General features: G+C 48.8%; 1 protein-coding gene across 1 annotated transcript in view; it reads right to left on the bottom strand.

Moving 5' to 3' along the window:
• Positions 1-26,288, bottom strand: part of PPP2R5D (protein phosphatase 2 regulatory subunit B'delta) — a 37,680-nt gene that overhangs the window by 5,807 nt on the left and 5,585 nt on the right. Inside the window, exons 2-4 of the mRNA XM_033217209.1 lie at positions 25,936-26,185; positions 20,041-20,118; positions 199-415 (exon numbers count right to left, since the gene is read on the bottom strand). Coding sequence (XP_033073100.1) covers positions 199-415; positions 20,041-20,118; positions 25,936-26,160 — 520 coding nt within the window. The 5' untranslated portion in view covers positions 26,161-26,185. The remainder of the gene's footprint in view (positions 1-198; positions 416-20,040; positions 20,119-25,935; positions 26,186-26,288) is intronic.

Here is a 26,288-nt window from a genome sequence, read left to right as displayed (position 1 = left end):
TTTCTTCACTGTGATGCCCTGCTTGCCTTCAAGGGCTTTCCCTTAACCCACCCTGCCACCATCCTGCCTGCTCCCTGGCAACCCCTTCCCACATTCTCTGGAACTCTTCCCCCCCAAATACCCCAAAACTTCCATTCCACCAACTCCCAATGCCCCCTAGACCTGGTACAACAACCCCTGTGACCAGTTGCCGAGTACCTTTCAGGGCAGGAAGCTTCTGCAGCTCTCGATTCTTGCTGAGGTTGAAGCGGGAGGAGCTTTGCCGTCGCTCCTTCTTGACAATCTGGGGCCCCCCTGAGTACTTGATTTTGCTGAGCTGCGTGGGGGGCGGCGTGCTATTGCTGGGACGCTTGTTGGACGATGGTGGCTGAGACTGGGCTTGGGGCTGGGGCTGGGGCTGGGGCTGCGGCTGGGCCTGGTCAAACAAGTCACCTGTTGAAATCCACTTCCCAAGATATGCCTCCCACCCTGGGCCTGGCCATCCCCCAGTCTGTTTATGCCTGCACAGGCCTGGGCAGTGAGCAGCTGTCTCCTGCCCTGAAGGAGCTAAGGCCAGGGTTACAGAGATAACTGTGCTGTAACCCTGGCAGGGAGCAGTCAAGAAGTCACATCTCCCAAAGAGATGCCCACTGCCTGTGCATCAAGAGCCTTCAAAACGTTCATTCCAGTTCATGAACAGGTAAAGCTAACTGATGGATTGATGGTGACAGAAGTCAGAAAAGTGATTATGTTGCCAGGGGAAACGGGGTGGGTATTGCTAAGAAGACATATGAGGAATAAGAAGAGACATGAGGAGCCTTCTGAGTAATGTAAACATCCTGCATCTTGACTGGACCTGCAAGGTGGTGCATGGCAGATATATACCTAAAATTTATTGAGCAGTATACTTAAGATCCTTTACTGAATGTGTGACAGTCTTCAATCACAGATGTGGTGGCTCACACCTGTAATCCCAGCACTTTGGGAGGCCAAGGCGGGTGGATCACCTGAGGTCAGGGGTTCAAGACCAGCCTGGCCAACATGTTGAAACCCCATCTCTACTAAAAATACAAAAAAATTAGCCGGGCGTGGTGGCAGGCGCCTGTAATCCCAGCTACTCGGGAGGCTGAGGCAGAAGAATCACTTGAACCCGAGAGGTGGAGGTTGTAGTGAGCCGAGATCATGCCATTGCACTCCAGGCTGGGGGACAAGAGCGAGACTTCGTCTCAAAAAAAAAGTAAAAGAAAGGCCAGGCATGGTGGCTCACGCCTGTAATCCCAACACTTTGGGAAGCCAAGGCAGGAGGATCACTTGAAGCCAGAAGTTTGAAACCAGCCTGAGCAACATAGCAAGACCCCATATCTACAAAAAATTTTTTTAAAGATAAAAAAATTATCTTTAAAATAATTAAAGATAATTTTTAATGCTGCAGCTGCAGCACCAGGTGTGGTGGCACATGCCTGCATTTCCAGCCACTCAAGGCTGGAGGATCCCTTTTGCCCCCAGGAGTTCAAGTCTGCCGTGAGCTATGATCGCACCAACTGCACTCCAGCCTGAACAACAAAACAACACCCTGTCTCTAAAAATAAAAATTTTCAAATTTAAACAGGTAAAAGAAAGAAATTCATTCCCATGTCTTAGTACTTTACTATTAGAAATTTAGCTTAATAAAAATCATAAATTAAAAAAAAAAAAAGCTTTGGAGGAGGCAGAGGTAGCCAGGCCAAAAAAAAAAAAAGCTTTGTATACAAATACGTTTAACAACCTCATTTATAACAGAAAATGAACAAATGTAATATCAGGAGTTAATATTGTATTTATGAAAACTATGGGCCAGGTGCAGTAGCTTACGTCTATAATCCCAGCACTTTGGGTGGCCAAGGTGGGTGTATCACTTGAGGTCAGGAGTTCCAGACCAGCCAGGCCAACAAGGTGAAACCCTATGTCTTACTAAAAATACAAAATTAGCTGGGTGTGGTGGTGGGTGCCTGTAATCTCAGCTACTCGGGAGGCTGAGACAGGAGAACTGCTTGAACCTGGCGGGTGGAGGTTGCAGTGAGCCAAGATTGCGCCATTTCACTCCAGCCTGGGTGACAGAGTGAGTGAGACTCTGTCTCCAAAAAAAAAAAAAAGAAAGAAAAGAAAAAACTATGTAATACATCGTTTCATTGTAAAAAATATTTTCATATTCATAGTAATTTGCTCAAAATGGTGGTATTTTTGGAGGAAGGGAAATGTCTGCAGAAAGGCATAAGAATGATGAGGACTTATTTTCCATGGTAGAAAGTCAATAGATAACATCTAAATCTCAAAAAAAAAGTAGGAAAATAATCTAATGTGAGAATCTAGTGGCTGGGCACAGTGGCTCAAGCCTGTAATTCCAGCACTTGGGAGGCCAAGGCGGGTGGATCACCTGAGGTCAGGGGTTCAAGACCAGCCTGGCCAACATGTTGAAACCCCATCTCTACTAAAAATACAAAAAAATTAGCCGGGCGTGGTGGCAGGCGCCTGTAATCCCAGCTACTCGGGAGGCTGAGGCAGAAGAATCACTTGAACCCGAGAGGTGGAGGTTGTAGTGAGCCGAGATCATGCCATTGCACTCCAGGCTGGGGGACAAGAGCGAGACTTCGTCTCAAAAAAAAAGTAAAAGAAAGGCCAGGCATGGTGGCTCACGCCTGTAATCCCAACACTTTGGGAAGCCAAGGCAGGAGGATCACTTGAAGCCAGAAGTTTGAAACCAGCCTGAGCAACATAGCAAGACCCCATATCTACAAAAAATTTTTTTAAAGATAAAAAAATTATCTTTAAAATAATTAAAGATAATTTTTAATGCTGCAGCTGCAGCACCAGGTGTGGTGGCACATGCCTGCATTTCCAGCCACTCAAGGCTGGAGGATCCCTTTTGCCCCCAGGAGTTCAAGTCTGCCGTGAGCTATGATCGCACCAACTGCACTCCAGCCTGAACAACAAAACAACACCCTGTCTCTAAAAATAAAAATTTTCAAATTTAAACAGGTAAAAGAAAGAAATTCATTCCCATGTCTTAGTACTTTACTATTAGAAATTTAGCTTAATAAAAATCATAAATTAAAAAAAAAAAAAAGCTTTGGAGGAGGCAGAGGTAGCCAGGCCAAAAAAAAAAAAGCTTTGTATACAAATACGTTTAACAACCTCATTTATAACAGAAAATGAACAAATGTAATATCAGGAGTTAATATTGTATTTATGAAAACTATGGCCAGGTGCAGTAGCTTACGTCTATAATCCCAGCACTTTGGGTGGCCAAGGTGGGTGTATCACTTGAGGTCAGGAGTTCCAGACCAGCCAGGCCAACAAGGTGAAACCTATGTCTTACTAAAAATACAAAATTAGCTGGGTGTGGTGGTGGGTGCCTGTAATCTCAGCTACTCGGGAGGCTGAGACAGGAGAACTGCTTGAACCTGGCGGGTGGAGGTTGCAGTGAGCCAAGATTGCGCCATTTCACTCCAGCCTGGGTGACAGAGTGAGTGAGACTCTGTCTCCAAAAAAAAAAAAAAGAAAGAAAAGAAAAAACTATGTAATACATCGTTTCATTGTAAAAAATATTTTCATATTCATAGTAATTTGCTCAAAATGGTGGTATTTTTGGAGGAAGGGAAATGTCTGCAGAAAGGCATAAGAATGATGAGGACTTATTTTCCATGGTAGAAAGTCAATAGATAACATCTAAATCTCAAAAAAAAAGTAGGAAAATAATCTAATGTGAGAATCTAGTGGCTGGGCACAGTGGCTCAAGCCTGTAATTCCAGCACTTTGGGAGGCCGAGACGGGCGGATCACGAGGTCAGGAGATCAAGACCATCCTGGCTAACACGGTGAAACCCCGTCTCTACTAAAAAAAAAATACAAAAAGCTAGCCGGGCGAGGTGGTGGGCGCCTGTAGTCCCAGCTACTCGGGAGGCTGAGGCAGGAGAATGGCATGAACCCGGGAGGCGGAGCTTGCAGTGAGCTGAGATCCGGCCACTGCACTGCACTGCACTCCAGCCTGGGCGACAGAGCGAGACTTCATCTCAAAAAAAAAAAAAAAAAAAAGAAAATCTAAAGGAATCTAAAGTAGGAAAATAATGTAACGTGAAAATCTAAAGGAATCTAATGAGGAAAGAGCTAAGAGTTGCATTCCAACCCCAATAGTAGTACTATCTGACTTTCTGAACAATGAATGTGTTATCATACTTATAAAATTTGGAAATAAAACAAAAGGCCTAAAACTACATAATGACAGAAAATTGCTTCCTATGCTAACTTAAATAATGACAGTACAGGCCGGGCGCGGTGGCTCAAGCCTGTAATCCCAGCACTTTGGGAGGCCGAGACGGGCGGATCATGAGGTCAGGAGATCGAGACCATCCTGGCTAACACCGTGAAACCTCGTCTCTACTAAAAAATACAAAAAACTAGCCGGGCGAGGTGGCGGGCGCCTGTAGTCCCAGCTACTCGGGAGGCTGAGGCAGGAGAATGGCGTAAACCCGGGAGGCGGAGCTTGCAGTGAGCTGAGATACGGCCACTGCACTCCAGCCTCGGCGGCAGAGCGAGACTCCGTCTCAAAAAAAAAAAATAATAATAATAATAATGACAGTACAAAGCCGGGCGTGGTGGCTAACGCCTGTAATCCCAGCACTTTGGGAGGCCAAGGCAGGTGGATTGCCCGACCTCAGGAGTTTGAGACCAGCCTGGGCAACACAGTGAAACCCCGTCTCTCCTAAAGTACAAAAAATTAGGTAGGCGTGGCGGTGGGTGCCTGTAGACCCAGCTACTTGGAAGCCTGAGGCAAGAGAATTGCTTGAACCCAGGAGGCGGACGTTGCAGTGAGCTAAGCTCACACCACTGCACTCCAGCTCCAGCCTGGGCGACAGAGCGAGACTCTGTCTTCAAAAAATAAATACATAGGCCAGGTGCAGTGGCTCACGCCTGTAATCCCAGCACTTTGGGAGGCTGAGGCGGGCAGATCACCAGGTCAGGAGATCGAGACCATCCTGGCTAACATGGTGAAACCCTGTCTCTACTAAAAATACAAAAAATTAGCCGGGCATGGTGGTGGACGCCTGTAGTCCCAGCTACTCGGGAGGCTGAGGCAGGAGAGTGGCGTGAACCTCAGAGGCGGAGCTTGCAGTGAGCCGAGATCGCGCCACTGCACTCCAGCCTGGGAGACAGCGAGACTCCGTATCAAAAAATAAATAAATAAATACATCAAAAAATAAATACAGTACAAAACTAGATACGCAAAATGAGCTCACTCACATTAAAACACATGCACAGAACGAAAAACGAGGTTCAGAAAAGGTAAGAACAAGCCCAAGTCCACTACTGTGTTAATGACTATCTCCTGTAGTAGAATTAGATTACTTCTGCATTTCTAAATTTTCTACAAGTTGACACTGCTTTTTTTCTGCCTTACTTCCATTGTGTACTATGATACTGCTTTTATAATGGGAGAAATGCTGCTAATTTTTAAAAGCTATCCTTTTTATTTTATGTATTTATTTATTTTTTTTTTTTTTTTTTTTTTTTTTTTTTTTTTTTTGAGACGGAGTCTCGCTCTGTCGCCCAGGCTGGAGTGCAGTGGCCGGATCTCAGCTCACTGCAAGCTCCGCCTCCCGGGTTTACGCCATTCTCTCGCCTCAGCCTCCCGAGTAGCTGGGACTACAGGCGCCCGCCATCTCGCCCGGCTAATTTTGTATTTTTTTAGTAGAGACGGGGTTTCACCGTGTTAGCCAGGATGGTCTCGATCTCCTGACCTCGTGATCCGCCCGTCTCGGCCTCCCAAAGTGCTGGGATTACAGGCTTGAGCCACCGCGCCCGGCCGTATTTATTTATTTTTGAGATAGAATCTCGCTCTGTCATCCAGGCTGGAGTGCAATGGCACAATGTTGGCTCACTGCAAACTGCACCTCCAAGGTTCAAGTAATTCTCCTGTCTTAGTCTCCCGAGTAGCTGGGATTATAGGCACCCGCAACCATGCCAACTACTTTTTGTATTTTTTGTAGAGATGGGGTTTCTCCTCGTTGGCCAGGCTATTCTTGAACTCCTGACCTCAACTAATCCACCTGCCTCGGCCTCCCAAAGTGTTGGGATTACAGGTGTGAGCCACCATGGCTAGCCTAAAAACTATCCCTTTTTAAAGGTACAGCTCCCAGACACAGGTGTTACAGCCCCATGAATTCCATTTTCAGAATTCTAAACGTAAGTATTTGCAGGGCTGTCTGCCCACAGGTACTCCTGGACTGTCCAGGCAGCCCCCTGTTGGGAGAGGAGAGAAGCTAAGCCACAGGACAGCCCTTGCCCCCAACCAGAGACTACATAGGACCAGGCAGAGGCCATGTCCAGCTGGGCGCCCCCACCATAGGGAAAGGGAAAGGTGACCTCTTGGCCTAATAGAAGAACTTGAAATCCTCTGGGATGGGGTAGGGGAGGAAGACAGAAATGTTATTAATTGCATCCTCTGAATTTTTTTTTTTTTTTTTTTTTTGAGACGGAGTCTCGCTCTGTCGCCCAGGCTGAAGTGCAGTGGTGCGATATCGGCTCACTGCAAGCTCCACCTCCCAGGTTTATGCCATTCTCCTGCCTCAGCCTCCCGAGTAGCTGGGACTACAGGCGCCCGCCATCTCGCCCGGCTAGTTTTTTGTATTTTTTAATAGAGACGGGGTTTCACCGTGTAGCCCAGGATGGTCTCGATCTCCTGACCTCGTGATCCACCCGTCTCGGCCTCCCAAAGTGCTGGGATTACAGGCTTGAGCCACCGCGCCCGGCCAACATCCTCTGAATTTTTTATAAAAACAATGATATGGGCCGGGCGCGGTGGCTCAAGCCTGTAATCCCAGCACTTTGGGAGGCCGAGACGGGCGGATCACGAGGTCAGGAGATAGAGACCATCCTGGCTAAACGTGAAACCCCGTCTCTACTAAAAAATACAAAAACTGGCCGGGCGCGGTGGCTCAAGCCTGTATCCCAGCCTTTGGGAGGCCGAGGCGGTGGATCACGAGGTCAGGAGATCGAGACCCTCCTGGCTAACGTGAAACCCCGTCTCTACTAAAAATACAAAAACTAGCCGGGCGCGGTGGCGGGCGCCTGTATTCCCAGCTACTCGGAGGCTGAGGCGGGAGAATGCAGAAACCCGGAGGCGGAGCTTGCAGTGAGCCGAGATCGCGCCACTGCACTCCAGCCTGGGCGACACAGCGATACTCCGTCTCAAAAAAAAAAAAAAAAAAAAAAAAAATACAAAAAACTAGCGGAGGTGGCGGGCGCCTGTAGTCCCAGCTACTCTGGAGGCTGAGGCAGGAGAATGGCGTAACCCGGAGTGGAGCTTGCAGTGACCTGAGATCCGGCACTGCACTCCAGCCCGGGAGATAGAGCGAGACTCCGTCTCAAAAAAATAAAAACAAAAAAAACAAAAAAAAACAATGATATGTACTTGTCACCTATCTAGGGATGAGAGAACAGGAGAGGAGCACTGGGTCCAGCCTCTGGGTCCCATGTGTTGGACATGGCAAGGCATCTGGAGTCTTTGGTCTCCCTTTCTACATATGGCAGATGAGTCACACCTTGGGGTGGGAGAGAGTGGTAGTAGGAGAAAAGCAGGTTGGGGGCCAGCACTTGGTGTGTATCCAGACTCTCCCCTGCTTCGGGCCTCCATTTCCCTGCCTTCAGAACAACTAGGCCAGGTGTGGTGGCTCACATCTGTAATCCCAGCACTTTAAGAGGCAGAGGCGGGCGGAATACGAGGTCAGGAGTTTGAGAACAGCCTGGCCAACATGATGAAACCCTGTCTCTACTAAAGATACAAAAAATTAGCTGGGTGTGGTGGCACATGCCTGTAATCTCAGCTACTCGGGAGGCTGGGGCAGGAGAATCGCTTGAACTCAGGAGGCAGAGGTTGCAGTGAGTTGAGATCACACCATTGCACCCCAGCCTGGGTGACAGGTGAGGCTCTGAATAAAAAAAAAAAAAAAAGTAATCCCAGCACTTTGGGAGGCTGAGACGGGCGGATCACGAGGTCAGGAGATCGAGAACATCCTGGCTAACATGGTGAAACCTCATCTCTACTAAAAATACAAAAAACTAGCCGGGCGAGGTGGCGGGCGCCTGTAGTCCCAGCTACTCGGGAGGCTGAGGCAGGGGAATGGCGTAAACCCGGGAGGTGGAGCTTGCAGTGAGCTGAGATCCGGCCACTGCACTCCAGCCTGGGCGACAGAGTGAGACTCCATCTCAAAAAAAAAAAAAAAAACAACCAAACCGTTATCTGTGGAGCTTGGTGCTCAATAACACCTTGGGCCAGACTGCCTGCCTGGGTTCAATCCTCACTCTGCCACTTATTAGCTGAGTAATATCCAGAGAGCCTGTGCCTCAGTTTTCTCATCTATAAAATGGGATGACAACCATACCTACCTTATAGCACTATAGTAAGGACAGAGATGAACCGTACCTACCTTATAGCACTATAGTAAGGACAGAGTTTCTGGCACTAAAGAAGCTTTTTTTTTTTTTGAGACAGAGTCTGGCTCTGTTGCCCAGGCCAGAGTGCAGTGGCACAATCTCGGCTCACTGCAACCTCCGCCTCCCGGGTTCAAGCAATTCTCCTGCCTCAGCCTCTGGAGTAGCTGGGATTACAGGCGCGCGCCACCATGCCCGGCTAATTTTTTTTCATATTTTTAGTAGAGACAGAGTTTCACCATGTTAGTGAGGCTGATCTTGATCTCCTGACCTCGTGATCTGCCCTCCTCGGCCTCCCAAAGTGCTGGGATTACAGGTGTGAGCCACCGTGCCCGGCCCTAAAGAAGCATTTTATAAGAGGTACCTTCTACTACCACCACTACTATTACTATTATTTCCCATACCCAGGTTTTAGGAATGCAGCCTGGAATCTCCTTCCTATGCTAGCACAACTCAAATGTTCCATTGAGTCCATTATCCTTGTTTAAAAATGGGAACCCCGGCCGGGCACAGTGGCTCATGCTTGCAATCCCAGCACTTTGTGAGGCTAAAGCAGGCGGATCACCTGAGGTTGGGAGTTCAAGACCAGCCTGACCAACATGCAGAAACCCCATCTCAACTAAAAATACAAAGTTAGCCGGGTGAGGTGGTGCATGCCTGTAATCCCAGCTACTCAGGAGGCTGAGGCAGGAGAATTGCTTGATCTTGGCGGTGAGCCGAGATCGCGCCATTACACTCCACCCTGGGTAACAAGAGTGAAATTCTGTCTCAAAAAAAAAAAAGAAAAGAAAAAAGAAAGAAAATGGGGGACGTAGAAAATCACTGCATTGGCCGGGCGCGGTGGCTCAAGCCTGTAATCCCAGCACTTTGGGAGGCCGAGACGGGCGGATCACGAGGTCAGGAGATCGAGACCATCCTGGCTAACACGGTGAAACCCCATCTCTACTAAAAAAATACAAAAAACTAGCCGGGCGAGGTGGCGGGCGCCTGTAGTCCCAGCTGCTCGGGAGGCTGAGGCGGGAGAATGGCATAAACCCGGGAGGCAGAGCTTGCAGTGAGCTGAGATCCGGCCACTGCACTCCAGCCTGGGCAACAGAGCGAGACTCCGTCTCAAAAAAAAAAAGAAAATCACTGCATCTTCCAAGACTCCGTTTAAGTCCTACCTTCTTCCAAAAAGTCTTCTCAGATCTTTCCAGCCCTTGGGTATCACCCCCTCCTTTTGATACCACTTGTCTGTTCCATTGGCTCTGTGACTGCTCACCCCCTAGTGACACCTCTTAGTCTCTTCATATGTCATTCTCCTAACTAGATGGCAAGTCCTTTGAAAGCCAGGACCCTATTTGTACACCTGTGGGTGCCCCCAGCACTGACACCTAATAGGAATTGAATGAAGGTTTGGTTGGTTGGTTGACCAGGAGCCAAAGCTTTCAATTCCTGCCCAGGCTCCTCCCCACAGGCTCTTCCTCTCCTGCCCCAACTCAGGAATCCTTAGAACAGGGTGCTATACAGCATTAGGAGCAGAGTCTGGAGGGAGAAACATCAGTGATACTAGGGTGAGGGGCTCAGTGCCAACCTGACGACAAAACTCCATCCTTCCAGGCAAGATGCAGACAACCTGCACTTCCACAAACCTCACACTGAGGAGGCAGCCAGAGAGAGGCATTCTTCCCAGAAAGGGAAAAGGAAGGCCTCAATTTTTTCTGCTAACAAGAAGATAGCCAGGCACGGTGGCTCATGTCTGTAATCCTAGCACTTTGGGAGGCCAAGGCAGGTGGATCACTTGAGGTCAGGAGTTCAAGACCAGCCTGACCAACATGGTGAAACTCTGACTCTACTAAAAATGCAAAAAAACAATTAGCTGGGTGTGGTGGTGCACGCCTGTAGCCCTAGCTACTCAGGAGACTGAGATGGGAGAATTGCTTGAACCCGGGAGGCAGAGGATGCAGTGAGCCAAAATCATACTACTGCACTGCAGCCTGGGATTCACAGCAAGACCCTATCTCAAAAAAAAAAAAAAAAAAGAGGTGGCCAGACGCGGTGGCTCACGCCTATAATCTCAGCACTTTGGGAGGCCAAAGTGGCTAGATCACGAGGTCAGGAGGTCGAGACCTGCCTGGCCAACATGGTGAAACCCCATCTCTACTAAAAATACAAAAATTAGCTGGGTGTGGTAGTGGGCACCTGTAATCCCAGCTATTCAGGAGGCTGAGGCAGGAGAATCATTTGAACCTGGGAGGCAGAGGTTGCAGTGAGCCGAGATCACGCCACTGCACTCTACCCTGGGCGACAGAGCAAGACTCCATCTCAAAAAAAAAAAGAGGTGGCAGGACTAGATCAGTGGTTTCCCAACCATTATTCCGGTAAAGGTTAGAGAGAACAGAGGGTTTTATGCCCCACCAATGGCCGGGCATGGTGGCTCATGCCTGCAATCCCAGCTCTTTGGGAGGCTGAGGCGGACAGATCACCTGAGGTCAGGAGACCAGCCTGGCCAACATGGCAAAACCCTATCTCTACTAAAAATACAAAAAGTTAGCCAGGCGTGATGGTGGGGGCCTGTAATCCCAGCTACTCAGGAGGCTGAGGTGGGAGAATCACTTGAACCTGGAAGACAGAGGTTGCAGTGAGCTGAGATCGCACCACTGCAGTCCAGCCTGGGCAACAGAATAAGACTCCATCTCAGAAAAAAACAAAACAAAACAAACAAAACGAAACCCACCCAATGAGCTGATATCTAAGGTCTTTCTACACTAGTATTACATTATTGAAGGCTGGAGTGGCTGGAGTGGCTGGAGAGCAGCTGAGTGGGCTTACTCTGCCCTGCCCCCTACCCCACTGAGCTGCCCTGGTTTATGAGGACCATTGGCTCCCAAGATCCAGACACAAGAAGCATCTGAGAGACAGCTGCTCCTGCCAGCAAAACCCCTGGCTGCCAAGCCCTGATGAGGTATCCGCTGTCTATTCACCCTTCACTAGGAAACATGCATGTTAGAGGGAGGTGGGGGATATGTCACCTACTCATGGGCATTCAACCACTTCTCCTAAAAGCTCCAGCCTCTAACTTCTCCATTCACCTGGGTTGGAGGTAGAAGGCAAGTGAGTCCCCTGAGAAGCTTCTGCAGCCATCAAAGCAGGGGTGGACACTGACCAAAGGCAACTTGGCCAATCTATCCTCTACTCACTACTTTGTCCTGCCCAGTTTCACTTGTGGGATTATTTTATTTTATCTTATCTTATCTTATTTTATTTTATTATTTTATTTTGAGACAGGGTCTCGCTCTGTCACCCAGGCTGGAATGCAGTGGTGCGACCTCTGCTCACTGCAACCTCCGCCTCCCAGGCTCAAACAATTCACCTGCCTGAGCCGCCTGAGTAGCTGGAATTACAGGCGTGCACCATCAGGCCTGGCTAATTTTTGTATTTTCAGTATAGACAGGGTTTCACCATGTTGGCCAGGCTGGTCTTGAACTCCTGACCTCAAGTGATCTGCCCGCCTCAGCCTCCCAAAGTGCTGGGATTACAGGCGTGAGCCACTGTGCCTGGCCTTATTTTTTGTAGTTTTTGTAGAGATGGGGGTTTCACCACGTTGCCTAGGCTGGTCTCAAACTCTGGAGCTCAAGCAATCCACCTGCCTTAGCCTCCCAAAGTGCTGGGATTACAGGTGTGAGACACCATATCTGGCCCTCACTTCTGGGACTCCATAGAGGCCATCTCTTCTGCCTGAAGTACTACTGCTTTCACTTCCAAACTCTCAACAGGATTGCTGGAGAGCAATCAAGTGGCGCTGTGAATTTCCACACCACACTCATACTCAGAAAATTCCAACTCAACGTGCCTACTCTGAACCTATCCTGGTCCAACCTATTCCGAACACAGCTACCATTAATAATTTAAACCCAGGCTGGGCACAGTAGCTCAAGTCTGTAATCCCCCCAAAAAAAAATCTCAAAAAAAAAAATTTAAACCCAAATATTCAAATATAAATAAAGAGATAGGGGCCCGGCATGGTGGCTTATGTCTGTAATCCCAGCACTTTGGGAGGCCAAGGCAGCAGATCACTTGAGGCCAGTTCAAGACCAGCCTGGCCAATATGGCGAAACCCCATCTCTACTAAAAATACAAAAGTTGGCTGGGCATGGTGGCTCACCCTTATAATCCCAGCAGTTTTGGAGGCTGAGGGGAGCAGATCACCGGAGGTCAAGAGTTGGAGACCAGCCTAGCCAACATGGTGAAACCCTGTCTCTACTAAAAGTATAAAAATTAGTCGGGCATGGTGGTGGGCGCCTGTAACCTCAGCTACTTGGGAGGTTGAGGCAGGAGAATTGCTTGAACCCGGGAGGTGGATATTGCAGTGAGCTGAGATCGCGCCATTGTACTCCAGCCTGAGCGACAAGAGCAGAACTCCATCTCAAAAAATAAAATAAAAATAAAAATAATAACGGCTGGGCATGGTGGCCCACACCTATAATCCCAGCACTTTGGGAGGCTGAGACGGGCAGATTACCGGAGATCAGGAGTTCAAGATGAGTCTGACCAACATGGAGAAACCCCATCTCTACTGAAAATACAAAATTAGCCAGACGTGGTGGTGCATGCCTGTAATACCAGCTACTCAGGAGGCTGAGGGAGGAAAATCACTTCAACCCAGGAGGCGGAGGTTGCAGTGAGCTGAGGTCACGCCATTGCATTCCAGCCTGGGCAACAACAGTGAAACTCTGTCTCAAAAAATAAATAAACAAAAATAAAATAAATAAAAATACAAAATTTAGCCAGGCATGGTGGTGGGCGCCTGTAATCCCAGCTACTCAGGAGGCTGAGACACGAAAATCACTTGAACCCGGGAGGCAGAGGTTGCAGTGAGCCGAGACACTCCAGCCTGGGCAACAAAGCAAGAGTCTGTCTCAAAAATAAATAAATAAAAAATAAAGAGATAGAAATATAATTTAAGCACTATAGAAAGTATTTAATATAAGAGAAAGATGAAACATACAATTAACAGAAAAACTGCAAAGATTAAATGTTATATTTCTTTTGCATAATAAATTAACTGGCCTAATAAATGAAGATCATTTTAGTTTAAAATCCCAAAAATCACAGAGGCCTTCTCTCCAGTGGTGACATCTAGAGCTCCATCTAGTGTTGCTTAATTCTTTCCTTCCTTCAATTACTAACTGAACATCATGCTAAGCATTAAAGATTCAACGTTTATATGCAAATTCTATACCATAAAAAAAAATTTTAAAGGTGACTAAGACATGGCCCTTGCCATCAAAGAGCTCACAGTCCACTAGGCAGGACAGACACAAATGCAGCTAACTGAACAAAGAAAATGCAAGAACAGAGAGGGCTGAGAACAGAGTTTGAGCTGCAAACTCTGCCTGGAAGAATTAGGGAAGATATCCCTGAAGAGGTGGCTTTTGATTTGGTTTTTATTATTTTTTTCTTTTTTGGCTCATAAAAAATAAACATGAGTTTAAATGGCCAGGTACAGTGGCTCACGCCTGTAATCCCAGCACTTTGGGAGGCCGAGGCAGGCGGATCATGAGGTCAAGTGATCGAGACTATCCTGGCCAACATGGTGAAACTTCATCTCTACTAAAAAAAAAAAAAAAAAAAAAAAAATAGAAAACTTAGTTGGGCATGGTGGCGTGTGCCTGTAGTCCCAGCTACTTGGGAGGCTGAGGCAGGAGAATCGCTTGAACCTGGGAGGCGGGGGTTGCAGTGAGCCGAGATCACGCCACTGCACTCCAGCCTAGGCAACAGAGTAAGACTCCATCTCAAAAAAAAAGAAAAGAATAAACATGAGTTTAAGAGGCAAAAAAAGACACAGGAGAAATAAAGCAGTCCAGGCCAGTGGAACTGCAGCTGCGAGCATCCTGAGTCATAAAGGGGTTGTCATATCAGAAGACAGGAAGTTGGGCAGGGCATAGTAGCTCACACCTGTAATCCCAGCACTTTCAGAGGCCAAGGCAGGAGGATTGTTTCGCTCCAGGAGTTCGAGACCAGCCTTGGCAACACAGTAAGAATCTATTTCTACAAAAAATACAAAATGTAGCTGAGCACAGTGGCTCGTGCCTGCAGTCCCAGCTACTCAGGGGGCTGAGGCGAAAAGATCCCTTGAGCCCAAGAGGTTGAGGCTGCAGTGAGCCATGACTGTACCACTGTACTCCAGCCTGGGGAACACAGTGAGATCCTATCTCCAAAATAAATAAATAAATAAATAAAAATATGGGAAGTTCGGTGGGACACGAAGCCAGGACTGACGCTAGAAGAAGAGTGGGACCAGCTCAGAGGGGTTGAGGGTGCCATGCTAGTGAGTTTGGATTTTAACTTGTAAGCAGTGAGATGCCAAAACAGGTTTTTAAGTAGAGGACTGATAAGACCAAGAAGGTTTTTCGAGTAACAACTCTGGCCTCAGAGAGGACAGGCTGAAGTGGGGGAAAATTTATTCCTCCCTCTGTCCCTCCTCCAGACTCAGGACAGGGCTCAGCACATACAGAAGTCTATGACACTAAATTTTTTTTTTTTTTTTTTTTTTTTTTTGAGATGGAGTTTTGCTCTTGTTGCCCAGGCTGGAGTGCAATGGCGTGATCTTGGCTCACTGCAACCTCCATCTCCCGGGTTCAAGCAATTCTCATGCCTCAGCCTCCCTAGTAGCTGAGATTACAGGCTGGAATTACAGGTGTGCACCACCACGCCTGGCTAATTTTTGTATTATTAGTAGAGATGGGGTTTCACCATGTTGGCCAGGCTGGTCTCGAACTCCCAACCTCAGGTGATCCGCCCGCCTCAGCCTCCCAAAGTGCTGGGATTACAGGCATGAGGACATTGAATTTTTTTATCCAAGGACAGATCAGGAAAGACCCTTACCTGCAGAGGCAGGTCAACAGTATCTCATCTGATCTCCCAAGGCTCCTTTCCCTTCTAGGATTTATTTCTAGAATCTTAGAGCTAGCAGTATCACTTCATTAAAGACCACAAGAGACTCCAGAGTCACACAGACCTGGGTTGAATTCCAGCTCTGCCTTACTGCCTTACTGGCTGAATAAAAGCTACTTAACATTTCCTTTTTTTTTTTTTGAGACACAGTCTTGCTCTCTCCTCCAAGCTGGAGTGCAGTGGCACAATCTCGGCTCACTGCAACCTCCACCTCCCAGGTTCAAGCAATTCTCCTGCCTCAGCCTCCTGAGTAGCTGGACCACACCTGGGTAATTTTTGTATTTTGAGTAGAGAGAGCGTTTCACCATGTTGGCCAGGCTAGTCTCCAACTCCTGACCTCAGGTGATCCATTCTCTTCGGCCTCCCAAAGTGCTGGGATTACAAGCATGAGCCACTGTGCCCAGTTAACATTTCTAAGCCTCAATTTCATCTGTAAAATGGGAATAATAATAATAAAGGGATCTCAGGGGAGTATTGTGAAGGTTAAATGAGACAATGCATGCGGCCGGGCGCGGTGGCTCAAGCCTGTAATCCCAGCACTTTGGGAGGCCGAGACGGGCGGATCACGAGGTCAGGAGATCGAGACCATCCTGGCTAACACGGTGAAACACCGTCTCTACTAAAAAAAATGCAAAAAAAGTAGCCGGGCATGGTGGCGGGCGCCTGTAATCCCAGCTGCTCGGGAGGCTGAGGCAGGAGAATGGCATGAACCTGGGAGGCGGAACTTGCAGTGAGCTGAGATCCAGCCACTGCACTCCAGCCTGGGCAACAGAGCAAGACTCCGTCTCAAAAAAAAAAAAAAAATGCATGCAAAGTACTTAGCACGGTGCCTGGTACATAGTGTTGCACAGTATTCTGTCCCTTACCCCCTTCCCCTACCAAATTCATGTCCACCTAGAATCTGTGAATGTGACCTCACTTGGAAACAGGGTCTTTGCAGATGTAATCAAGTTAAAATGAGATCATACTAGATTGGGGTGAAACCTAAGTCCAATATGACTGGTGTCCTTACAAGAGGAAAATTTGGACAGAGACAGAGACACATGGAGGAGAATGCTGTGTGAACACAGAGGCGAGATTAAAGTGATGCATCTACGAGGAATGCCACAGATGGTCAAAAGCCACCGGAATCTAGGAGAGGGATGTGGAACAGACTCTTCCTTAGAACCTCAGAAGGACATGGCCCTGCCGACACTAATTTTACAACTTTTGGCCTCCAGAGCTGAGAGAGAATATATTTGTTTTTTTGTTTGTTCGTTTTTTGAGACGGAGTTTCACTCTTGTCGCCAAGGCTGGAGTGCAATGGCACGATCTCCACTCACTGCAGCCTCCACCTCCTGGGTTCAAGCAATTCTCCAGTCTCAGCTTCCCCAGTAGCTGGGATAACAAGTATGCCACCATCACACCGGCTAATTTTTTTTTTTTTTTTGAGATGGAGTTTTGCTCTTGTTGCCCACTCTGAAGTGCAATGGTGCAACATCGGCTTACTGCATCCTCTGGCTCCTGGGTTCAAGCGATTCTCCTGCCTCAGCCTCCTGAGTAGCTGGGATTACTATGTTGGTCAGGCTGGTCTCGAACTCCTGACCTCAGGTGATCCACCCGCCTCAGCCTCCTAAAGTGCTGGGATTACAGGCGTAAGCCACCATGCCCAGTCCAATTTTTGTATTTTTAGTAGAGACAGGGTTTTACTATGTTGGTCAGGCTGCTCTCGAACTCCTGACCTCAGGTGATCCGCCTGCCTCAGCCTCCCAAAGTGCTGGGATTACAGGTGTGAGCCATTGGACCTGGCCTATTTCTATTGTTTTAAGCCACCCAATTTGTAGTAATTTTTGTTTTGTTTCCTTGAGACAGGGTCTCATTCTGTCACCCAGGCTGGAGTGCAGGGTGGTACGATCATTGCCCACTGCAGCCTTGAACTCCTGGACTCAAGCAATCCTCCACCTCAGCCTCCTGTGTGGCTGGAAGTACAGGTACACATACCCCCATACCCGGCTAATTTTTTATTTTTTATTTTTTTGTAGAGACAAGGTCTCTGTATGTTGCCTAGGCTGGTGTCAAACTCCTGCCCTCAAGCAATTCTCCCATCTCAGCTTCCCAAAGCATTAGGATTACAGGTGTGAGCCAGTGTGCCTGGCTTATTTGTAGTAGTTTATTATGGCTGCCCTAGAAAACTAACACAAAGTAACTGCTCTATAAAATAAACATTAGCTGCTATAACTATTAGATCAATTAGAAAGGCTCTGGCAAATGCCTGACAGAGCAAAACTGGCTAGGAGAGCCCAAACTTTCGGACAAGAAAAGGGCAAGGGAAAGACTGTGCCAAACAGCTTTTGAAGACCACAGCCTCACATCCTAGCTCGAACTTTTCCAGCATACCCCTGCCATCCCAGACATGAGTACATGTCTAGAAAATCATGGATAATTCTTACTGCCGTCTCATATCTGTGAACCCTGAGCAGCATTTCATCAAACAGCCCAAGGTGAACTCAACACCCTCCTTTCCTAGATTGCTTGAAATAGACCCATTGTCTTGGGCATATTTGTTTAAAAGGCAGTGAATAAATCATAGCAGCTGATCTCAGCATACTCCTTAACCTGTTCAGGCTTCATTTTCCCATCTATGAACTGATAATGTTAGACCCTAAGGTCCTTTCCAGCTCTTATTTGAAATTGGTGCATCTGTTCATTCACTGGTTCACTCATTCACTCACTAATGCATTCAAATGCTAGGTGCTTCTGCTGTGTCAGGCCCTTCAGGAGTGAATAAGAGCCTCATGGAGCTCCTGTGCTAGCTAACACAAGAGACAGCCAATAAAACAATGAATTCACAAGGAATTACTTCATTACAGTCGTGGTTAGGTGCTACCGGTGCTACCAGGCACTGAGGGCCAAAAGAGTAACTAACAGGAGCCCTCGCAAGGGATAGGCGTGGGTGGTCAAAAAAGGCTGCTTTAAGGAAACAACATCCCATCTAAGAACTAAAGAAGTAGGAGCTAGTTAGGCAAAAGGTGGGAACTCCCCATTACATTTTCCTTCTTCTCCCAGGATTTTCATGACTTAGACAATCCTGTTTCTTGCTGCTCTCAATGTCAAGTTACCAGCTTCCAACCACCTTCCCTGTGGGTCCCACAAATGTCATCATTCCTGAAAGGGATATTGAGCCCAGAGTGTGTCTTCCCAGAAGCATTTACTATGAACCAATTGCACAAGTACACAGAGATAGGAAAGAAGCAATGCAGAATAACGTAGCTCCTTCCCTTGGAGTTCACAGTCTGAGAGACACAGATGGGAACAAATGGTCACAGAGCTGAGTGATAAGGATTATTAAAGAGACATTTAGAATACTGCATAAGGGCTGGGCACAATGGACCACACCTGTAATCCCAGCACTTTGGGAGGCTGAGGCGGGTGGATCACCTGAGGTCAGGAGGTCAAGACCAGCCTGGCCAACATGGTGAAACCCTGTCTCTACTAAAAATACAAAAAATTAGCCAGGCATTGTGGCACATGACTGTAATCCCAGCTACTCAGGAGGCTGAGGCAGGAGAATTGCTTGAACCTGGGAGGTGGAGGTTGCAGCGAGCTGAGATCGTACCATTGCACTCCAGCCTGGGCAACAAGAGAGAGACTCCATCTCAAAAAAAAAAAAAAAAGTAGAATACTACATAAGTGGAGAAGAAAGAATAATTCCTCTTCTGTGGTCCTCAACTTCCATGTCTATAAAATGGGGAAAATCTACTCTGCTTCTGATTACTTAAATGAGGCCTAAAATGAGGTGTGAAAACTGCTTGTGCCTCTCTAGAGGTGACCTATCAGCAGAAGTACTAAGAAACATCTAAACGCATAGTTAACCCCAAACATATGCTCATCAATCTCTTCTCCCAAAAAACCGTAAGAGCTGTCCATAACTAGAGAGCTCTGTTTCCAGTTCTCCTCCATCCTCTGAACAGTTTAGAGCAGGAGGGAGAAAGCAGAGAAAGCACCAATCACCAATTTCCAGGTAGGATGTGGTGGATGCTCGCTGTATATGTTCACAGAATCATTCACCATCCAAAGCATCCCATTGTGCACGCTCGCAAACTTTCATGGATATACTGTATACTTCCTTAAGTCTCTCCCTCTTCTAGTGCTCTCTCGGCTTGCTGTTTATTGCTTTATAGCCCGAGATTGCTAAGCTGCGCTGACCTCTGCTCAGGACTGTCTTTTAGTCATGCTCACATTCAATTGGGACCAAGGACAGTGGGCCCAGCTGGGCCCAACTCAGGGACACCAGCCCCTCCCAATCTCCTGCCCCACCCGGAGTCATGCTGAAGTCACTTGTTACCCCATCAAGTGTCTGTGGACTTTCCCCCTTCTGCCCAGGATCCCAGAACCTCTAGCTTTTTGCCCTAAGAAAAAGGAATTCTCAACATTCCAAGTTGGTAAGCAGAGAAACAACTTTCATAGGAATCTCTGGGGAGTCTGAAGAACTAGAGAATGTATTTGGTCTATACCAACCAAAGGGAAATCCTGCCTGAGGGCAGTCTGGATGGGCTGTCCAGGTTCCTCCCAGGATATGGAAGCCTTCCCTTCCGCCTCACCCCCTGGGATCCCCTACCCCACTAGCCATCATGGAGTTGCAGGTGGCACCTACATGTAAGGCTACGCCTACATTAATTACCTCCTCAGTGTTCTCGCCTCCACCATCCTTGCCCGAGCTGCTAGGCTTGGCTGTGCACTTGGCAACCTTGGGGGGCTCCTGAAAGGAGAAGATGAAGGTAGAGTTAGCAGATGCCAGGGGAAGGGAAAAGTCTTATCTGGCTCCCTTAGATCTTTGTTGCAAATATCCTCTGTCCAGGTTCAGTTAGAACCTAACTTGTGCCAAGCTGGGGTGGGTGGAGGGATCTACACAGAAGGAGATTCAGCCCCTCCAAGAATTTAGAATCTGGTTAGGAAGTTACCCCAAACACACACTAATTCAGCATGAGAATGCTCCTTCATCTTTCACCTCATCAGGCTGGTGCAGAGGTTGGGTCTGGGAGGGCCTTTGCTCAGGTCAGAACCAGAGTGAGGAGGCTTAAGGAAAAAGCATCAGGGAACAGTTGCTCACTGGCTTCTGGCTAACATGGTCAAAGGGGTGCCGGAGGCTTTCATGCTGGAGTGCAGGGAGTTACCACTCTCCCCTCACAGCCACCTGGAAAGACTGGGAGGCAATTTTTGGATGTCACAAATAGCACACAGACAACAGGGTGCTACTCGGCATTTAATCAGTAAGGTCCAGGAATGCTAACAGGTACAGAACTGTCCCACCCAAAATGCCAAGAGCACCTCAGTTGACAAGCACTGAGACAGGGATGGGGGTAAAACCTGAACTGTTACAAAGAGTGAGCACTAGTCTGAAGTCTCCTTTGGGAACCTGGCAGCTGGCTCAGAGCCCTGGCCTGCCCAGCATCTCTTCCTATGCTTCGAGCCAAAAAAAGCAACTGCACAGGGACAGGATGGGGAAAATGTGAAGAAGACTTGGGGATTTAGGTCTGACTGCAAGCTCAACACAAATCATCCATGTGCAGCTCACGTGACCTTCCATCCTGTTAACAGACCTGTGCAAACTGCTTGGCACTGACAGGGCTATCCTGGAGGATCTGGTTCAGTCATGAGCATCAGGCTTGGGAGGGGCCATGACAAATCCTAGTTTTTCTTAGAGGGAAATGCGACCCATACTGGGAGTGGATTCAAAGGCATATCCCAAGACCAACAGCTGCAGGAACTGGGATAGTTAACAATGGAAGGGAGGAGTCATGAGGGATGGAGAAGCAAGATGGATCTTAAACAAATGAAGGGCTGCCTTGGATGCAACTTGTCCATATGGACCAAAGGCATGAGAGCAAAGGGCTGAAGTTGCAAGTCGGGCTGAAGTTCCAAACAAGAATTTTATCATGGAGCAATGGCACTAAAACTGGCCACCTAGTGAAGCCAAAAGCTCCCCAACCCCTGAGAACATTCAAGCAGGGGCTGGGTGACCTCCTGTAAGGCATGTTGCAAAAGAAATTCAAGCCTTTAATGAGGACAGGAGGATCTTGGAAATCACTTCCAGCTCTGAGATTGTGCAATTCAATAGCAGCCAAGCCCCTTCAGTGAGAAGTGTTAAATCAAGTTATTGTGACTATGGGGGCAAAAGGATTTCAGGGAGAAGAGAGCTCTGTGTGGGCTGGAGTAGGGGGAAGGCTTCTTGGAGGCAGGGAGGAAGAAAGGTGTGGTGTAGAGCAGCTTGATGCAGTAGGGGGAAGGGGTTCCTTCTCTGGGCTGAGCACGCTCCTGCTGTATACTAACCCAGCTGGCCACACTGACCCTTGACAGTGGCTGAGAGCATGGGGTGGAGAGAAATAGGCTGGGGGCAGGGTGCAGGCAGGACATAACATTGAGGTGTCTGCACACACCCCAGACATGAACCCCTTGGACAAAGCTGACCCATCTTCACACATCTCTGATCTCTCTATTAGATTATAAGCTGCTTATTCTTTTGTGTACCCCTCCACTCACCCTACAGCACTCAGCATGATGCCTCAGACGTATCTTTCAAAGAATGCGCCTAAGAGAGATCCAGCTGCCTTAGTGTGTGGGTGTGAGTGGGCGTGGAGGAACCAGGCCCACCACCCTTGCTCCCTGGCTCCTGCAGAACAGGTGCAGCACACATACTTCAGCCCAGCTCAGCCATCAAGCGCTGTGTAGAACAGAGGTTAAAAGAACATGTTTGGGCCGGGCGCAGTGGCTCACGCCTGTAATCCCAGCACTTTGAGAGGCCGAGGTGGGTGGATCACGAGGTCAGGAGTTCAACACCACCCTGGCCAAGATGGCGAAACCCCGTCTCTACTAAAAATACAAAAAAAATTAGCCAGGCATGGTGGCGGGTGCCTGTAATCTCAGCTGCTTGGGAGGCTGAGGCAGAGAATTGCTTGAACCCAGGAGGCGGAGGCTGCAGTGAGCCGAGACCGCGCCACTGCACTCCAGCCTGGGCAACAAACAGAGTGAGACTCTGTCTCAAAAAAAAAAAAAATAGGCCAGGTGCGGTGGCTCACGCCTATAATCCCAGCACTTTGGGAGGCCGAGGCAGGCAGATCACGAGGTCAGGAGATCAAGACCATATTGACCAACATGGTGAAACCCTGTCTCTACTAAAAATACAAAAAATTAGCCGGGCGTGGTGGCGGGCACCTGCAGTCCCAGCTACTCAGGAGGCTGAGGCAGGAGAATGGCATGAACCCGGGAGGCGGAGTTTGCAGTGAGCCGAGATCGCGCCACTGCACTCCAGTCTGAGTGACAGAGCCAGACTCCATCTCAAAAAAAAAAGAAAATACGAACATGTTTGGACCTAGCCCTGTGTTTTGGGCCCAACTCTTACTAGCTATATAATCACAGACAAGTTAACTAGCCTCTCCGAGCCTCATCTCAGAGAGAGTTTCCTCATCTATTAGATGATGACAATATTAGAAACCTCTTCCCTCAGCACAGTGTTAAGGCACATGAAAACCGTAGTGCTGGTCAATGTTACTACTATTATGATGAACAAGAAAAAAGTCAGAGGGGGCAGGGGCACCCTACTCAGGAAAATAAAAGAGGTAAGTCCCAGAGGAGAACATGAAGGAAGGGAAGAGATGCGAATCCCTCCAAGAGATAATCTTAGCACCTATCCACTAAGCACCTACTGACTGTGTCAAAAGGAGTTGCCAAACAAAATGAAACTTAGTTATTATCTCAAGGAGGAAGAAAAGGCTTGTCCACAATTAATTCCCATCCAAGGCCAAACACAAAAGGACCGTACGTGGCCTACTAAGTGCTCTGCAAATCCAGAAAAGAAAGGAGAGTTCACTCCTGACTGAGGGCTCAGAAAGGCTTTAGAGAGGAAGCTGTAAAAGATGGCCAGGAGAGAGGAGACAGGTCACAGAAGAGCATTAAAGATCCTCCACCCACAGCCATCCAGGCAAACCTCAGTCACACTGTCAACCCCCCTCAGAGCCTGCCAACCATTGAAGAAGGCCAAATGCAGCTGAAAATCAAGAGCAGAAAAACCTTATAGGGAGGTGAGAGTTATGCCTGGCTCCATGCACCCCAATCCTTCCAACACCCTTTCCCAACCAAACGCTTACACCCATGGTCCTAGCAAGTCTCATTGGGAATTCGTCTTCTTCTTCACAGTCTAGTAGGCTATTGCTTTCTGGGGATGGGACAGTATCTAGTCCAACAGATTAAAAATTACAAATGGGTGGGGACCTCACCAGCTTTCCCCGAATTCCATTTCCCTTAGCCCCTGGTGTGCTTGATTTCTGTGTGCATTGTCTACAACTGAGCTACCCAAACCACCTCCACACGCCCACTCCCCAAGGACAGGGCCTGGGTGGGGCACACAACCCTGTCCAGCTCACTACCCCCAGGAGGCTCACCATGTAGTACACCATCACCAACCCTGTACTTAGAACCTCAGGCCCTGAAAGGTTAAGGGGACAACCCAGAATCAGAGCTGCCTGGCAAATACAGAACAACCCCAGGAGAAAAAGTATGATTGAAAAGGTCAGGCCGGGTGCGGTGGCTCAAGCCTGTAATCTCAGCACTTTGGGAGGCCGAGACGGGCGGATCACGAGGTCAGGAGATCGAGACCATCCTGGCTAACATGGTGAAACCCCGTCTCTACTAAAAATACAAAAAACTAGCCGGGCAAGGTGGCGGGCGCCTATAGTCCCAGCTACTCCAGAGGCTGAAGCAGGAGAATGGTGTGAACCCAGGAGGCGGAGCTTGCAGTGAGCTGAGATCCAGCCACTGCACTCCAGCCCGGGCGACAGAGCAAGACTCCGTCTCAAAAAAAAAAAAAAAGAAAGAAAAAAAGAAAAGGTCAGAGATGGCAGCCCAGTAACCCAGCCAATCAGAGGGCAAATGAAAGCAATATACCTCTGGGGTCATCAAGCAGGTGGCCAGAACACCAGGCCAGAGCCAGCCCCCACCAAAAAGGGCCAGCCCCAGGAGAGGAGAAGCTGGGGGAGGCTGGAACTGGTATCCTAGCATCCTTTGTGTGAGTCTGTACCTCAAAGGAACCACACCTCTGAGTCAGACCTCAGCAACAGCAGGAAAAAGAGAGTAGAAAAAGGCACAGATGAGGAACAGGGGAAGGCAGCACCAAGGTAGAAGAAGGTGAAAGAAGGCAACATTAAGAACTGCCCTGTGGGTTCACATCTGTAATCCCAGCACTTTGGCAGGCCAAGGCGGGCAGATCCACTGAGGTCAGGAGTTCAAGACCAGCCTGACCAACATGGAGAAGCCCCATCTCTACTAAAAATAGAAAATTAGCGGGGTGTGGTGGCGCATGCCTGTAATTCCAGCTACTTGGGAGGCTGAGGCAGGAGAATCCCTTGAAGCTGGGAGGCAGAGGTTGTGGTGAGCCGAGATCGCACCATTGCACTCCAGCCTGGGCAACAAAAGTGAAATTCCATCTCAAAAAAGAAAAAAAGAAAGAAAGAAAGAAATGGCCTGTGTCAGGACATCATGACAAAAACATGGGTGTTCAGGGGTGGCTGGCCTGCAGGCTAAGAAGAAACAATAATCTGACAGTGAGGGCAAATTCCCAATTTGAAGATGGTGTAGCTCAGGAAAGGCAGAAATTCAGCACCAGTGCAAAAAGAAAAAAAAAAAAAGGAAAAATGCAAAGGTTATCCTAGGATTAGGAATAAGGGTGTGGAGCCTACTCAGATTTGGAAAGGTAACTGGTCTAGGATGCACCTGGGAGCCAGTTAGGAGGGCTTTGATACAAAAGAGGCCTTTAAGTCAGGAGACCTGATATTGCAGCTGGGCCTCCAGAAGGCTGTGTGACCTTGGACAAGTCCCTTGCCCTGTCGGGGCCTCAGTCTCCTCATCTGTACCATTAGGGATTGCACTGCATGCGCTCAGAGGTCCCTTCCAGCACCGTCGTTGTAAGGTTCCATCAACAGAAGGGCTCAGTCCTGCTTACAAGTTTGTGTGTGAAGGAAGAACTAGAGGGAGGGGCCTAGGCCAGATTTGGGTGGAGGAGAGAGAAAGCAGCGCTGTTCTAGGTCAGGGGCTTGGCATGGAAAGAGAAGGGGCCGTAGGGGACTGTGGGGCGGCTGTCCCAGGCGGGTAGGAAGAGGAAAGGGGCTGCTCAGGGCGGGGGGAGGGGGCAATTCTGGAGGAAGGTGCAGTTTCAGATGAGGGGCTGCCCAAACCGATGGGGGATCGGGGCCAAGGGTGATGGGGGGACAGAAAAAGCAGGACAGTGACCTGGGAATGGGGCAGATCTGGAAGAAGGAGGTTACCCTGGGCCGGGGGTAAGAGAAGGGAAGAAGGGAGGGAGGTGTATGTGGGGGGAGTCTCTCCGGGCAAGGTGGGGGAGCTGTCCTAGCTGCGGCACAAGCTGGGGGTGCTGCCAGTCGCGGGGGCGTAGGGCTGGCCCCAGGAGTCCTGCGGGGGCCGGACGGGAGGGTCAGTCTGGGGCTGTCCCGGGCCTGGCTCCGGCCCCTCCCAGAGCTCCGCGCAGGCTCCAAGGCGGTGGTGCGGTAAAAAGGGCCACGCTCACCTTCTCCTTTTTCAGTTTATAGGGCATCTCGGCCCGTCCGGACCCGGCCCGTCTCCTGCGGCCCCGCTCCGGCTCCGGCTTTGCTCGGCCGCACTCGGCCCGCTCGGCGTCTCTTCGCCACCGCCTGCGCGCAGCGCCCGGGTCGAGCAGTGCCTGCGCCTCCAATTGGCCCGAACTCCTACAAAACTGCCTGACAACCAGGCGCCGCCTCCTCGGATTGGTCATTGGAGCCAAGCTGCTTCCTTTTTTTCTTATTGGAAAGAAATAGTACAAACCGCCAGGGTTCGGCTTCCAGAATTGGCTGAAGTGGGTGGTCCCTCCCTAAAGTGGGTCGAGCTTAGCGAAAGAGGCGG

This window comes from Trachypithecus francoisi, unplaced genomic scaffold, assembly GCF_009764315.1.
Source record: "Trachypithecus francoisi isolate TF-2019V2 unplaced genomic scaffold, Tfra_2.0 Lachesis_group10, whole genome shotgun sequence".
Lineage (NCBI taxonomy): Eukaryota > Metazoa > Chordata > Mammalia > Primates > Cercopithecidae > Trachypithecus > Trachypithecus francoisi.
The sequence above is the reverse complement of the archived record's forward strand: the minus strand, read 5'-3'. Positions and strand labels throughout refer to the sequence as shown.